At 34.9% G+C, this 16,670-nt stretch overlaps 2 protein-coding genes across 2 annotated transcripts; one reads left to right on the top strand and one right to left on the bottom strand.

Annotated features, from left to right (window-relative positions):
• Positions 1-462: 462 nt before the first annotated feature.
• On the top strand, positions 463-7,340 carry LOC123917955 (ribonuclease TUDOR 1-like). Its single transcript, XM_045969870.1, has 17 exons — positions 463-857; positions 1,182-1,365; positions 1,495-1,569; positions 1,681-1,794; positions 1,896-2,000; positions 2,460-2,666; positions 2,744-2,956; positions 3,032-3,139; positions 3,838-4,008; positions 4,091-4,288; positions 4,365-4,724; positions 4,824-5,054; positions 5,137-5,325; positions 5,405-5,482; positions 5,579-5,773; positions 6,379-6,756; positions 6,879-7,340. Exons 2-17 carry the CDS (start codon positions 1,204-1,206, stop codon positions 7,071-7,073), a joined length of 2,979 nt encoding a protein of 992 aa, XP_045825826.1. The 5' UTR covers positions 463-857; positions 1,182-1,203; the 3' UTR covers positions 7,074-7,340.
• A 5,372-nt stretch (positions 7,341-12,712) lies between these two features.
• Positions 12,713-16,222, bottom strand: LOC123917956 (calnexin homolog). Its single transcript, XM_045969871.1, has 6 exons — positions 15,766-16,222; positions 15,617-15,686; positions 13,576-14,708; positions 13,397-13,468; positions 13,177-13,290; positions 12,713-13,079 (listed from the first exon to the last, which is right to left on the bottom strand). Exons 1-6 carry the CDS (start codon positions 15,871-15,873, stop codon positions 12,942-12,944), a joined length of 1,635 nt encoding a protein of 544 aa, XP_045825827.1. The 5' UTR covers positions 15,874-16,222; the 3' UTR covers positions 12,713-12,941.
• Between the last annotated feature and the right edge of the window lie 448 nt (positions 16,223-16,670).

Here is a 16,670-nt window from a genome sequence, read left to right on the forward strand (position 1 = left end):
TGATTTGTACGATAAAAAAAAATATGCGAAATAACAATAATTAAGGTAAATCATAAGTAGTATAGACATCAACGCTATAGCTAAGCTCAACTCGAACTTCTTAAATTATTAATGAGTTTTTAAAGTCATTGATTTGTACGATAAAAAAAATATGCAAAATAACAACAATTAAGGTAAATTATAAGTAGTATAAACATCAACACTATAGTTAAACTTGACTCGAACTTCTTAATTTAATTAATAAACTTTTAAAAACATTTTCGTATGAACATTATAGTTTAATTCGACTCGAACTTCTTAAATCATCAATAATAAATTTTTAAACCAAAAATTGTTTTTGATAGTAATTATTTTCTTCTTGTTTTAAAAAAACAAAAATAAAATAGTTTTGGATAGCAACTTCTTTTCAAAATAGACAGTTAAAACAATGAAAAGCAGAAGTTATTCATTCCTTCTCTCTCTATGCTAAATTAGCAATTTAAGGTGGATTGGATGACGATGCTGTTTTTTACTTTTCACACAGATTCTGATTTATGAGTGGCAATTCACGTAATTAACTCCCAAAACCAAGGTCAATTTCCAAAATCAACACTCAATTCACCTAATATAAAAACCTCTCTCTTCCGATCTCTCTCTTCTTCACTTCGCTTCTATTCTTCCGTGCTCTCCGCCTGAAACTCAACACTCTAACTCGTGTGTTTTGTCTCCGGTGCTCGTTTTTCACCGTTGGATCTATCGTATCTTGCATAACACACAAAAAAAAACCTAAAAAAATATATTCAGTTGTTCTTTTCTCAAAATTTTGAAGTTTGGTTCAGTTTTTTTTTTTATAGATCCGAAGTGTGAATTATTTCAAGGTATTGATCGCATTTTGTTTTTAATTATTCGATCTGTATTATTCACATTATTGTATGCGTTTCTTGGAAGAATTATGGTTCATGCGTTGATACGTTGATCCATAGATCTGAGTTTTTATGCATGATGATCTATAATATTTGATTTTCTTTTTTTGCATTCTGTTATATTCAGATTTAATCTGTTGCACGATGATATATATCAATTATTTATCGAATGTTATGGATAGTTTAGTTGTTTTTTATGTGGATTGGATTGGATTGGATTGAATTGAATTTGGATTGGTTTGAAGGTTTATGATTGTTATTGTTTTGAATTGGATGTAGATCGAACTGTAGCCGTTGAATAATGGCAACGACAGCGGCTGGGAACTCGGCGTGGTATAAGGCGAAGGTGAAAACAGTTCCTTCGGGAGACTGCATCGTCGTTGTTTCTGTGGCAGCCAATGCTAGACCTGGAGTTCTTCCTGAAAAATCGATTACTTTATCGTCTTTGATTGCTCCTCGATTGGTAAATTTGTGTTTTGATGGAAGATTTTAGAACTGTGTGCTGAGATTTATTTTTATTTTTTAATGATAAGATTTTAAATTTGCTTATTTGATTGAATTTGTGTTTTTGGAATTTTGGAAAATTTGACAGGCTCGTAGAGGTGGTGTGGATGAGCCATTTGCATGGGAAAGTAGAGAGTTTCTAAGGAAGCTCTTGATAGGAAAGGTGCGGAAAATAGTGTTGCTTGTTACTATGATCTGATTGAGTGATCTGGTATTGTTTTGTTGTGATTGATGTAACATGCAATGTTTCTGATGTGATGTGTTATTTGAACAGGAAATTACGTTCAGAATTGATTACACTGTGCCATCCATTAACCGAGAGTTTGGAACGGTTTTTCTTGGCGACAAAAATGTTGCAATGCTTGTTGTTTCTCAAGGATGGGCAAAGGTTGAATACTGTGTGATTTATGTTTAGATGTGCATGTGCGAAATTTGGATTGTTTTTCTCATTTTTGAATTGCATTGTTGATTGTGAGTTTGTTCATGCAGGTTAGAGAACAAGGGCAGCAGAAAGGAGAAGCAAGTCCTTTCTTGGCAGAATTGTTACGGTTAGAAGATCAAGCTAAACAAGAAGGCCTTGGTCGTTGGAGCAAGGTTTGTCTCCTTTTTCTCTTTTTCAAAAACTTTGTAATCAAGTTGCTGCTTTTGCTGCACCGAATGAAAGTCAAATGTTTGTTTGTTGATGTTCTTGCAACTTCGTTTACTAGAAACCGAGGTGCATTGTCTTTAGTATCCGTGTTGATGACAATAGTTAGCAAGTATTTTCTACTTTCGTTTTCTCGAAGCTGACCTGAATACATGTTGCATTTAATAATCCATTGTGTGTTGTGGCATTAATCATTTGAATGATCATATTCTATATGGACGGTTAAATACATAACGAACTAGTGCTTTATTATGCAATATATATGTCATCTTCTACTTCCATTTGAATTGACAAGACATTGTGATTCTGGAATGGTATGGAAAACTGGCAAAGTGTAGCTGATATTCCTGTTTATATAATTGAAATCCATCGTGAGTTTATCATATATGATTTTATGGTGATTCCAGGTTCCAGGTGCCGCCGAGGCATCCGTCAGAAATCTACCACCTTCTGCCCTTGGTGATGCTAGCAACTTTGATGCTATGGGTTTGTTAGCTAAAAACAAGGGAGTGCCCATGGAGGCACTTGTTGAGCAGGTTCGTGACGGCAGTACCCTCCGAATCTACTTGCTCCCAGAGTTTCAGTTTGTCCAAGTATTTGTGGCTGGAATTCAGGTATGTTTCATAAATGCTACTTTGGCTGCTACTATTTCATTCTATGTGTGCCACTTATTGTTTTCTCTTTATGCCAGGCCCCACAAATGGGAAGGAGAACTGCACCCGAAAGTGTTGTTGAACCTGAGGTAACAGTTGATAACACTAACGGAGATGTTCCTGCGGAACCTCGAGCTCCACTTACATCTGCCCAAAGACTTGCTGTTTCAGCATCTCCTGTTGAAACTTCATCTGATCCTTTTGCACCGGATGCTAAATATTTCACTGAGATGCGTGTATTGAATAGAGAAGTAAGCAACAATCATTTACAGGTTATATTGCTTTTGCATTGCTGAGATTTGTCTAAATTCCAAATGGGTGTGCAGGTTCGGATTGTCCTGGAAGGTGTGGATAAGTTCAGCAATTTGATTGGGTCAGTGTATTATCCTGACGGTGAATCAGCAAAGGACCTAGCATTGGAGCTTGTTGAAAATGTATGTAATTCACTTGTATAGAGCAATACTAACATGATTTATTTTGTCAAAATCAAATATTGATCTGACTTGTTTACTGCCCTGGTTTTTATACTGTAGCATTGCTGCATTAATTTTTTTGAGCCTGACGTAAGCTGGGATCCTTTTTGTTTTTGTACTTAATTTTAAGAGGTCCAAGATTGGGTGGGTGCATTGTTGCTACATGGAGTATATCATATATATAACGAGTAGAATAGATTTTCTTTTGAAGTTTAGTTAGAGTCTTTGATTGCCTACATACATGTATCAAGTAAATGGGTGTGAAAAGGGAAACATTTTACTTGCTATCATGCTGGCTTTATTTGCTGGAATGGACTATTATTTGAACATAATTCGTGATTCTTTTTCTTCTGAAGAGAGGGTAGACAAAATAAAGTGTGAATATTCTATCAATATTCAACTGTTATTCGCTTTATATTTTATAATTTTTTACCTTAGTTTTAATGCAATATCATCAGAGGCAATATCTATTGCATGTGATCTAGTTGAACCTTGATATCCAATGTATCTTCCCTCATCTATAGGGTATTTGAATGTGTCTAAGTTGCTTGATAGTTTGTTTGGTGGAGTCCGGAATGTTTCTCTATGTCATTAATCCCATGAAATATTAGTTAATATATGCTGCAAATCTTTCTCAATTTGATTTTCCCATCAAATAGGGTTTTGCTAAATATGTTGAATGGAGTGCAAACATGATGGAAGAAGAGGCTAAGCGGAAGCTGAAGTCTGCAGAGCTAGAGGCTAAGAAAAGTAGATTAAGAATTTGGACAAACTATGTACCACCGGCTTCAAATTCAAAGGCTATTCACGACCAGAATTTTACTGGAAAGGTAAAATATACTCTCCCATTTTTATGCCAAATGGTCATTTCTTCAGTGATATAATTGTATATTTCTTACTTAAAATTTTCAGGTGGTTGAGGTTGTGAGTGGTGATTGCGTCATTGTTGCTGATGATTCTATTCCATTCGGAAGCCCACAAGCCGAGAGGCGGGTTAACCTTTCAAGTATTAGGTGTCCAAAAATGGGCAATCCCCGTCGAGATGAAAAACCAGCTCCCTATGCCCGTGAAGCAAAAGAGTTCTTGAGAACACGCCTCATTGGTCGTCAAGTACGAAGATATCTTGTGGACCTTCTTTTAATATCATTGTTGACTTAGGCTACAATTGATTACTTCTATTTTTCAGGTGAATGTACAAATGGAATATTCTAGAAAGGTTGGTCCTGCGGAAGGATCTGTAGTTCCATCAGGAGCCGCTGATTCCAGAGTTATGGATTTTGGATCAGTCTTCCTATTGTCCTCTGGGAAAGCTGACAGTGAAGATGCCCCTTCACCTGCTGTTCCTGCAAGTCAGCCCACTGGGTTGAATGTTGCTGAATTGATTATTGGCCGTGGATTTGGAACTGTCATTAGACATCGTGACTTCGAAGAGAGATCTAACTTCTATGATGCTCTTCTTGCTGCTGAAGCGCGTGCCATTTCTCAAAGGAAAGGGATCCATTCTGCCAAGGATCCTCCAGTGATGCATATAACTGACTTGACTACGGTTCGCATAATTTTAATTATACTGATTTTGTTTTTACTTTGAACCTTAGAAAGTGTAACTCAAGTTTTCAACTAATTTCCTTTTGTTTCATATTATTAGGCATCCGCCAAAAAAGCCAGAGACTTCTTGCCATTCCTGCATCGAAGTAGAAAAGTTCCTGCTGTAGTTGAATATGTCCTCAGTGGGCACCGTTTCAAATTGTTGATTCCTAAAGAAACATGCAGTATTGCTTTTGCATTCTCTGGTGTCAGATGTCCTGGTCGTGAAGAGCCATATTCTGATGAAGCAATTGCACTGATGAGGCGAAGAATAATGCAGAGAGATGTTGAGGTAATTTAGTTCCTTTCTGAGAATAAAATTCCTGAGTCCAAGTGTTGTTTATTTTACATAGTTATACATTTAAATTTTGCAGATTGAGGTAGAAACTGTTGATAGAACTGGAACATTCTTGGGATCCTTATGGGAGTCGAGAACCAATGGGGCAGTGGCACTACTCGAAGCTGGTCTTGCAAAACTTCAAACCTCCTTTGGCAGTGACAGGATTCCTGATCTTCACGTCTTAGAGCAAGCCGAACAATCTGCTAAGAGTAAAAAGCTGAAAGTAAGAATGGGGTCCCAACCTTGTTTGACATTATCACTTCCTTTCCCTGTTAACTAATCTAAAGAAAATTGTTTTGCAGATCTGGGAGAATTTTGTTGAAGGGGAGGTAGTACCTAGTGGTGCAAATGTTGAAACCAAACAGCAAGAAGTACTTAAGGTGTGTTGGAATGTAGGATACTAGTTTACTATAATAGTACCAGTGACCCCTTTGTGTTAATGAGGAATGACTTAATCCACTATCGTACATTCATAGGTAACTGTTACAGAAGTCTTGGGAGGTGGTAAATTCTATGTCCAGACTGTTGGAGATCAAAAGATAGCATCCATTCAGAACCAGTTAGCTTCTTTGAACCTGAAGGAAGCTCCTGTGATTGGCGCTTTTAATCCTAAGAAGGGTGACATAGTCCTCTGTTATTTCCGCGCTGATACATCTTGGTATCGTGCAATGGTAAGTTCCAATATGAAATTTTTGTTTTGCTTTTTACCTTCTCGCCTTGTCCGTTTAGACATTGTAATTCTGTGGCCAAAAAAATGTGGCATTTAATTTATTTAGGATGGTGATTAAAATTATATTACTTGGTGATTGAATCATATTGACTTATTTCTTTCATATCTTTCTCTTTTCTGTATCCCTTGGGTGTTTCTCCCTACCCTTTTTTAATTTTTTTTTTTTTATCTAGGTCTCTTGACAAGTATTTAGGTTGATATTCATCATTATGGTTTATATTTTATAACATGCTTTTTGTAGTTCTTTTTGCATAAGTATTGTGAAGTGGATTCGTCTCGTCAACCAGATTATTTTGCAAATCTAGCTGCTTTTAAAAAAAATCCACTAAAATATCATTGATCTAAGATTGTTGATCCTGATATGTCGTTATATGGTTTATACTTTATGCGAAGTTCCGTATGGTCACTTTTTGCAAGTTCCTGTATGGCAGAGTTGATGAGACGCTAAATAGTCGGTCCATGCATCACTTGTATTACCTTGTGAAATGGTTGGTGCCACATTCCTCTGTTTTCTTTGTACTGATTATTCATAATTGAATTGTTAAGGTTGTCAATACACCTCGAGGACCAGTTTCATCTCCTAAGGATGTGTTCGAAGTATTCTACATTGATTATGGAAATCAAGAAGAAGTACCTTACAGTCAATTGCGGCCTCTTGATGCATCCGTGTCGGCTGCACCTGGCCTTGCTCAATTGTGTAGCCTTGCATACATTAAGATACCAAACTTGGAAGAAGATTTTGGTCAAGAAGCAGCTGAATACTTGAGTGAACTCACTTTAAGCAGTGGAAAAGAATTTAGGGCCATGGTTGAGGAGAGAGATACCACCGGAGGAAAAGTGAAAGGGCAGGGAACTGGAGCAATTATTGCTGTAACTCTTGTTGCCGTCGATGCTGAGATCAGCGTCAATGCTGCCATGCTTCAGGTTTTTATTGCCATCGATTCTTACTTGAAATGCTTTCAAAAAATTACGTGGCTTGAACAAACAACACTCACTATTACAAAACACACCCGTCTGAACATTTTATTTTCTTGTGGAATTTTCAGGAAGGACTTGCTAGGATGGAAAAAAGAAACAGGTGGGACAGAACAGCAAGAAAGCAGGCTCTTGATAACTTGGAAATGTTCCAAGGCGAGGCAAGGACCGCCAGGCGTGGAATGTGGCAGTATGGAGATATTCAGTCAGATGATGAGGATAGCGCTCCTCCTCAGAGAAAAGCCGGTGGTGGTCGCGGCAGATAAGTGTATCGGGATAAGTAAGTTATATCATATAGACATCTTAAGAGAAAATGGTTCAAGTTATAGACAATGAGTTAGAGAGAAAAGGAAGAAAATGCCGTGTATTTCCTTTGTAAGTTTTGTTTTGTTTTTTATTGTTTTAACTTTGTTGTTAGATTTTGGTGCAACATTTTTTTTCCATAGATGTCATAATAAGGTACATGCGGCAGGGTTCTTTTTTATGAGACGGCAGAGATGTTTTGATCATTTAAGAAATTGTCTTTACCTTTACCTGTGGTGCTGTTTGGTTTCGGCTTTAGTATAATTTTGTTCTTGTTGATTTTTATCGTATAGAAACTAGGCCGCGGAACTTGAGTTAACACCGAGTATTTTCAAATATTTACTGTAGAAGCTCCCTTTAAATATATGTTTATGCCTAATATGACTTTTGTAGATGTTCACCTAAAATATTTGTCAAACTTACTGCTCCCTTGAAAAATTATGATTTTTATAAAGTTAAAATCTCAAACATAAATATTTAAATTATTGAATGTCAAAATCACTCTTAATTTATAAAAAGACGAATTTGAAATGAATTTTACTAATTTTTAATTAAATTATCATAAAAATAGTTTTGAAAATATAAAGAAAAAATATTTTCGTAAAGCTAAAACAAACGCATTCTTCGTCCTTCACTTGCATTTTTGTAACAAAACAGGATTGTGTGGGTCATGAGCTCAACCATCTTTTTTGTTGCTTATTTTGAATTTGAATCTTTATTCATGTTGGATTGTTTTTAAACACCATTTTTGTCTTAAATTACCAGATCTTGCTCCTTTTCTTTTACTTCTATGATGATGTGCCGATAATACCATCCTAATGTAGGATTGCCCATGCTAAAGTAAATATCATAAACATAAACCACATAAAAAAAACAAAAGAAATGGGGCACACTTACAATAATATGTTTGCTTTTTGCTATAATATTAAAGTTGAAGTTGAAGAGCAGTCTTCCTACATTTCAGTTATTTAGTTGAATGTTGATCTAAAAGTATCTTTCTCCTTTGTAGCTACAAAATCATCATCCATCAACATGTGTTTGAAAAAGAAAAAGAAAAATTATTATTGATTTCAAAGGAAGAAATAGGAGGAAAAAGATCATATTTCGTTTAATTTTTACCAAAGAAAAAACAATAAGGCAAAGGGGATTGGCATTTCAATTAATTTAAAATATTACCCGGTAACTAATTTTATTTATTACCATGAATTATCATATATACAAAAAAAAAAACATTTTTTTGACAGAAAACAAAAACTACTTTTTCTCATCAATAAAAATTGTGATGAATAATTAAAGCCTAAGGTGGAACGTCTATTTTTACAATTTGAAAATGGAGAGAATTTTATAAAAGATATGGACATAATGTTGGGTTTAGCGTGTTTCTCTTCCAAATGTAAAATGAAAAATGGAGTGAGGGCAAGACGTGCTAATGTGACTTATGAGTTACTGTTCACGTGTGCATTAACTTAGTCAAAATTATAATTTAGGAGGCTAAAGAGCGTCAAAAGAGTTAATATAAAGTTAGAGGGTCAAAACTACAAGTTAAGGAGGCTAAAAGTGCAATTTAACAAGTGCTCACACTTGATACACAGACATGCACGCACGCATGCAGTGGCGATTCCAGGAATAATATTAAGCCTGGGCACAATTTTAACCACAAATGTACGAATGTTTATTGGTTTAAAGTTTTCCGATCGGAATTCAACCGGATCGGACCGTTTCTAACTAATAAAATATATATTATTTATATACTGAAATTATAATAAAAATAATTAATTTTAAGGAATTAATCTAAATATTTGATAGTCATAAACAAATAAAGAAAATAAAAACAAAAAAGGAAAGAAAATAAATGAGTGAGGTGGGAGTTGAACACAAGCCACCCATGTGAGAAACAAATCACAGTGCCACTGGGCCAGGTTACACGTTCCGTTTAAAATCATGCTTCCTTAATATATATATAGGCTTTTATTAAAATAACCTTAAAAACTACTGTTCATCATCTTCAATCTCTAGACCAAAATAAACGATATTTTTCATTCTTGCACCAAACTGGACAAGTAAATATACCATTTTTCTCAGAATTTCATGAGGATTATGAATATGCACTTAAATTTTATTAATTCTTACTCAAACATTCGAATTTTCAGATTAAAGTAAGAACCCTAAAAAAAAAATTATATAATTGGGAGCCCAGGCACGTGCTGGGCATGCCTGGCGTCATAATCGCCCCTGACGCATGCACACTGTTTGCATGCGCACGGCCTTAAAAAAAATAATCAAACCACGCCGCGCCACGCCGCGTCCCACCCCAATATTTTGTTCTAGCTTCGCTGTGATAGAATCCCTTAAATGGATTAGTATTGTGGACTTTCACGAAGGCCTACATGCTGGAGTTATTCACTTACTATCAAACAAATTATGCCTTGCATGTCATTTACATTTTGCAAATGTCATACCAAATAAATTGCAATAACCTTATATAATGATACTCCTACGTTTTAGATAACTTGATTTAATTGTTATAGTAAGAAATTATACTGAGCTAACAGTTTTTCTTTCTTTCAAATTTATGGCAGTGAGGATTGGATTGATATGTGTGTGTGTTTGTGTATTGTCTGGAATTGGTGGAGTATTCTGTCTTGTCTTTTTCTTAACAGTGCCATCTATGTTGGTGCTTCTGGTGCTCTTTGTGGATTCGTTGGAGCAAAGCTATCTGAACTTCTTACAAACTGGAAAAATACGTTCCAATAAAGTGAGTGTAGCTAATGAGTTTGACCCCCTATCCTGATTGTAATTCTTTAATTAAGTCGTCAAGATGAGTATGGCATGCTGTCCAGATGGAAGGGAGATCCAAATGCAGATTACTTCAAATGGAAAGGAGTTCAATGCAACAATCAAACTGGTTATGTTCAAAAGCTTGATCTACACGGTTCTTTTGATTATCAATTGAGCGACGAAATCAATCCTTCAATAACTGAGCTACAACATCTAAAATATCTAGACCTTAGTCATTTGAGTACTGGCAGTCAAATTTCAAAATATATTGGCTCCTTCAGTAACTTACGATATCTTGACCTCTCATATGGTGTTTATTATGGGAAGATTCCTTCTCAAATTTGGAATCTCTCACAATTGTAACACCTTGATCTTAGCAGCAATGAACTCATTGGATTAATTCCTTTGCAACTCGAAAATCTTTCATTGTTGCAGTCTCTTAAACCCGGTTCCAATTATGATCTGAGAATCAATAGCCAAAGTCAAGGCAATGTTGAATGGCTGTCAAACCTCTCTTCTTTGAAAAGTTGGATCAGCAACATGTTAATGTTGGTGTTCGACTATTGGCAAAATATCAAGCTTACTGGTACGTTTTAGTGATTATATCTCTAATTTTGTTGATTGTTGGGTAAGACTAAGACCCTTTCTCATCAGTAATATTATTATTTCCCTATTTTTGTATGTTACCTTTTCCCTGTCAACTAAGCTTACTGTTTCGCTTCACTTTGTTATAAACATTACACATTGAAATTAATTTGTTTAACTGCAGATTATTAGTTGGATTGGTGATATTGTTCAGGGGTTACAATGGATATGATCATTATCATTGGTGTCATTACGTGACATGATGTATCCCAGACTCCGAATTAGATTGCAACTATGAAGATTATTAAAGGCCTGATGCAGTCAGTATAGTATAACGGGAGGGAACAATTTACTTTTGTTCAAAATAAATAAATAAATGGAAAAAATTCAAGGAAGTATAAGGTTGCTGCTGTTGTGAAGGTTAACTGAGTTTGTTGAGTGGTTGTTAGGGGTATGATTACATATTGGAAAAGACATAAGTGATTGTTTTATTAATATTGATAGTTGGTGTGTTCGCTGAGTTGGAACAAAATATTGGGTAGACCATGAGATGACGGAGTTTAATATTTTTATAGGTCATATGTGCGCGCGCTTGCGTGCGTGTTGTGTGTATCAAGTGTGAGCACTTATTAATGTGAGAAATGATAGAAAAATTCAATTTCAACTCACTTTTTGGGACCGACCATGATCCTCCCAAGCCCGTAGGGAACTCTGCCCTTAGGTGTATTAATCTCACATAAAATATTTATTATAGAGATTGATCAATTAAATTATAGTTTGTAGTTTTGTAATTATCATGGTTAAAAATTGGCTTAACTACTGTTTTTTGTCCGTTAACTAATTTTCAGGTTTTATTTTTGTCCCTTAATTAATAAACATTTTGTTTAGGTCCCTTAATTTATATTCGTCAGATAAAATGATTCTTTCCATTAGTTTTTAACACTAAATGTATAAGGTGAACCAATATTATATGTTGTCCACCATAGATCTCAATTTTTTTTTTTAATTTTAACCGTTTGATCTTGCCGTAAAAAACAAAACTGTTGGATTTTACATTCCACCATCACCAACTAAATTTTTCCTTTTTTCCTTCATCTTCTTTGCTACATTGTTCTTCATCTTCATTCATAAATTCATCAAAAAAAAACTTTAAAAAAATTCAGATTTACAACTTCAACATTTCCAAATTTGCAACAAACCTAGATTTGCAACTTTAGATTTGCAACAAACCCCTGAATTTCACCTTTATTCAAAATCTATGAAACATATACAAAAACAAGAGAAATTCAATTCAAAGTCACAAAGAACTAACACCAAAGCATGCCAATATAACTAAGCGTGAAAATCAAAGAATAATAAGATCTACAAATTATTGTTCATTTCAAGAGCAAAATCAAAGAATAAGATCTACAAATTATTATTCATTTCAAGAGCAACAAAAAATGTAGGAAAACTGAACGCCAATACCCAATAATAATGAGTATAAGTTTAATTAGAAGATAGGAATAATATTCATATGAAATATATTTTGGAGAAAAAATAGTGAATACACAATATAGGTAATTATATTTACAGACAAATATTTTTTCAAAGGGTTTTTTTATTAGGATGGAAAGGGTATTAACCCCAAGTTTCAATTATGGATCATATCCAGCTGCTGTAAAAGTGCAAAAATCAGCTAAGTATCACCTACATAATGTTGCAGACCTGCTGTAATTACATGGTTAAAATTGCACATGCTCCATATGTTTCTGAGCAACTGTTGCTCAGACAGTCAAAGAAAATATGACGGCTGTCCTCTACATGCTCGTTGCATAACACACATAAAGTCGTACAATTAACACCTCTGTGATGGAGGTTAGTACGAGTTGGAATGCATTTGTCAACATACTCGCCAAATGTTTTTGTCATCCGTCACGGAAGGAGTTTTACCAATTTTTTTAACACTGCTGGGTTCAAGCAGATGCAAAAGCAGTGACAAATTCCAAATCTAGCTGCTAATCTTTCGGTTGCCATGTAATAATGCCAGAGGAATAGTAGTATAAAATTATCATCATTATTATTGCACTTTTGACTAGGATTTTCATTTTATTTTATTTTTGTTAAAAAAGTACTAAATCCCACGGGGAAGAATATACCAAAAAGGGAAATCCACTATGAAGAAAACAGGCTAGAGATCAGCTAGAAATAAAGAGAAATAAATTGGGACCATTAAGGAAGCAAGAAACTAAGTACTATCTATGTGAAAAACATAATTCATTACTAAAAAAGATGACAAAAAATAATTGTACACTACAATTAGTCAAACACTCAGTCTCCAACAAGGAGAACAAATATACTCCTTAGTATAATCTTTCGAAGAAACAAAAAAGAAAAATGAAAACAAAGTGCACCTAAATTCCAACTAAGCCCAAAATTAACCACTCATGATGATACTTAATGGGCAGCCCCTATAAGTTTCAATCATTTCAATTGTCTCTCTTTGGCCTTCTACGTGGAGGATTGGCTGTTTCCTCCTTTTCTTTGTTGTCTTCATTCTCTCCAGCAGCTTGGCTACTGGAAGTTTCAGTGTTGGTCTTCTTCTCCACCTTTGGCTCCACCTTAGCCTGCAGAAGAAGAGAGTTGATTATGAGCACGAATGTGAATGAAAAACGCATCCATGATATTTATATGAATGAACATGAAAAATGTTTCACTACTTACAGGTTTCTTTCCACCGAAGAGTAGCCTGAAGAGAATTGTCAGGAAGACAATCACAACGGAAGCGATAATTCCAATAGTCAGATTTGGTTGCTCCTCTCCCTTTTTAATGATTTCCTGCAGAGAAGCATAAAGTATAGGTCATATTCCAGTAAATTGAATCATAATGGGTACCAAAAGAGGAGGAAAATGTAAGTTTAAAATTTAAAGCTTTGGTACTTACAATAATCTTATCTTTCTGGCCACTCAAGAAGGGAATGTCTGCGATCTTGTACAAGAGGTCAAATGCCTTCTTCTGCAAGGTAAAAAAATCAACAAGATGCATAAGAAATAAGATGAAGGCTTAAAGATGTAAGCGAGTATAGGAAGTTAGATACATAAACTGCAAAGTTATTTAATTACCTGGTATCCGGCAATACCCTCTAACTCAGCTGCCGCCTTCTCCTCTTCAGCCTTTTGTTTCTCTTTCTCAATGTTAAACTTGGGTTTCCATGTAGTTTCACGATAGGACTCTGCAATCTTATCATCTTTGGCGATCAGAACATTGTCAAATAGAATGCCGTCTTGCATTGTCCAAATTTCAATGCCAATAGCAGCGATAGGCTCAAAGTCGGGTTTCTCAAGTTCAAAGTACTCTGGGTTTGGAATCTCCTGAGGCTTCCATATACCCTTATAAGCTGGGTTATCAATATAGGGGGCACTCCATTTTCCCTTATAAGCTGGGTTCCTCTTTGTTGGTCTCTTCCACTCACCACAACCAGGGGCTGATTCACACTTTGGATTTTCAATTTTGGGAGCTTCCCATAAACCATCCTCCTCATCATCCCAATCTTCAGGTTTTGTTGCCTCTGGGTCATCTATTTCCTCTGGCTCGTCATCCAACCATCCTTCAGGTTTCTCGGCTTCTTCATCTATAATTTCCAAGGGTGCATCCTCATCCCAGTCCTCTGGCTTGACAGCTTCTGGGTCTGGAATTTTGGCTCTCTCGTCCCAGTCTTCCGGTTTCTTGTCATCAGGATCTGGGATTGTCTTGGAAGGGATAAGGGAAGGCTCAAAATCTTCAGAAGATAAGAAATTTCCCTTTTTCTTCTCCTCTCCGTCGATTAAAATTCTCACCTCATTATCATCATTTAGAATAGCAGTGTACACGTGAGATAGTTTGTCAGATGGGACAGAAGGGGGGAACTTAAGATGGTGTTCAACATACTTCCCAGTGTTTGGATTCTTATGCCTGAAGATGAAGTGCACCTTGTTTGTTGCTCCACACTTATCTGGACCAAACATGATTGAGTAAGGAGATTCATTGTCAAATCCCTTGGGCTTCCAACCACTCTCCTGGGGTTGAAGATATTTAATATAAGCACCACCACATTCAAGGCCACTCTGAAGGCGAGTCTCAAACTGAAGAACAACTGTTCCTTCCTTAAGATTGACAGGCGCATCAAGCTCCTTAACTATAGCATACTTCCTAGCTGGTTCACTAACAAGAAGTCCAAAATCATCATGCCCTTCACTCTTTGAATGCTTCCAGACACCTGAAACCCCAAAAAACAAATTAGAATATACATCAAAATTCGTTGGACAATAATTATACATATATTAAGCATATAATAGAGGAACAGATTCGGTTCTGCAAAGTTTGCTAGGTGCCAGACTTAAACCTCCAAGCTTTATTGTACTGTCTAAAAGAACTAAAAATATACTACTTCATTGCTTCAGTCCCAGAATGAAGAACATATATAACATAAAAGCATGGTTGGATTATAAAACTATCAGTCTTAGTTTCTATTTTATTTCATTAATTAATAATACATTGACAACTAATTCACTATACTTTCATCCTTAATATTTATCTGTACAACAATAATAATTGATGTACGGCCATTAAATATTCAATAACATATTGCCAAAAACCCCTCAACATTGCCACATACATCATTCTTATATTTTTAGAAATTTCAAAGATTCTCATCAGTTTTTATAATTGGGACCCAAAAGGAAATCAAAGTGAAATCCAAATCTAGTCTGCAATAGTATTATATACTTGTATGATCACTTGGAAGTGTAGCACACTAACACCATATTATTTAGAATTAATTAATCTAAATATGCAAAAAATACAAAACAAATCACTAAAATAACAATTAGTTCGTTTTAATTTGCATGAAATTCAGAATAACTTGATCTAACTTATGAACGTTTTCAATCCATAGCACACATCAAACATTAATCGATAATCCAGATTAAGTTTTACTTGAATCCAACTGTAGAACTCATTCATAATTGAAATTTCTCAAAAACAAAACTATACTACTTGTATAAGCAGAAACCAAAAATCTAAAGTAAACAACAATCTAAAACACAGTTAACAGCAATTAAACTACTTCAAACAGAAGATATACAAAATCGAATCGCGCAGTGATAGAATATAGAATCTACTTACCATTGTATTCTTCCTTTTCAGATACAATCCAACGGCTATCAAAATCCTCATCGAACGATTCATAAAAGATCTACACAGAAAATTCACAAATCAGAGATTCATAGATCCATAACAAATGAACAAAAAATCGAAGAAGAAGTTTCAATTACCGCATCGTCAGCTTCATCAGAAGCATGAACAAAGGAAGAAGAAGCAATGAAGAAAACGAGCATCGCAAATAGCCCCATAGCCATAGGGATATTCTTACGTTCAACCATTGCTGTTAGTTTCTGTTTCACTGTTTGTGAATTTTCCAAACCCTAACTCTTTTTCTGTGTAATGAAAATTGGGTTTGAGTTTTGAGATCTAAATAGATAACTCGTTTCTGTTGAAAGAGAAGAGTGAAAAATGTGATACAACACTTACGCTTTGCTGTTCGACCTGTTTCAACCAATGATATTACTTGCCACGTGACAGTAGCCAATCATTTTTTGACATGTAGGATTTTTTGCATCACTTCGTTTTCTTTTGCGTGATACCGTAGTGTCAAAATCAAATCCAACCTAATTATTATTAAAAAATTAATTAATAAACGAACTACCATTTTTGCAAATAAAAATAAATTATAAAATAAAAGACCAACTACCTGCAATAGAGAAATACTTGTATGGGCAAATGATTATTTGTTAGGCACACTAACAACAAGTGAATAAAATTAAACAGAAAATAGTTGAATTGATATTAATTGATGTGACAAATATATTTTTCATTTTTTTAGAGATAGAGTTGGTTTGCCTAATTTTCGTTTTTGCTAATCTTGTTTTGGTGGGTTTGGTTTATGCCCCGACCTTTCTTTTGTTTTTCATTTTAATAATACTTTTGGTGAGATAGTAGAGGAGTTGTAGTGCATTGAGGTGCCAACATAGTTGAGATGTCGATGACTTATTATGATGTCATGCTCTCCATTTTTGCATAAAATATATATATATATATATATATATATATATATATATATATATATATATATATATATATAGGGGTTTTCTAACTTAGACCCTAGTTAGGTCTAAGTTAG

The sequence above is a fragment of the Trifolium pratense genome, linkage group LG3, assembly GCF_020283565.1.
Source record: "Trifolium pratense cultivar HEN17-A07 linkage group LG3, ARS_RC_1.1, whole genome shotgun sequence".
Taxonomy (NCBI): domain Eukaryota; kingdom Viridiplantae; phylum Streptophyta; class Magnoliopsida; order Fabales; family Fabaceae; genus Trifolium; species Trifolium pratense.

What these genes read in the sequence shown, in the direction of transcription:
- LOC123917955 (XM_045969870.1), top strand. Translation starts at nt 1,204, where the DNA reads ATGGCAACGACAGCGGCTGGGAACTCGGCGTGGTATAAGGCGAAGGTG. An exon ending in TATTTGTGGCTGGAATTCAG is followed by an intron (nt 2,667 to 2,743) that starts GTATGTTTCATA and finishes TCTTTATGCCAG; the next exon opens with GCCCCACAAATGGGAAGGAG. An exon ending in CACGCCTCATTGGTCGTCAA is followed by an intron (nt 4,289 to 4,364) that starts GTACGAAGATAT and finishes TCTATTTTTCAG; the next exon opens with GTGAATGTACAAATGGAATA.
- LOC123917956 (XM_045969871.1), bottom strand. Translation starts at nt 15,873, where the DNA reads ATGGTTGAACGTAAGAATATCCCTATGGCTATGGGGCTATTTGCGATG. An exon ending in CTGATGAAGCTGACGATGCG is followed by an intron (nt 15,687 to 15,765) that starts GTAATTGAAACT and finishes TTTTCTGTGTAG; the next exon opens with ATCTTTTATGAATCGTTCGA. An exon ending in GCCAGAAAGATAAGATTATT is followed by an intron (nt 13,291 to 13,396) that starts GTAAGTACCAAA and finishes GCTTCTCTGCAG; the next exon opens with GAAATCATTAAAAAGGGAGA.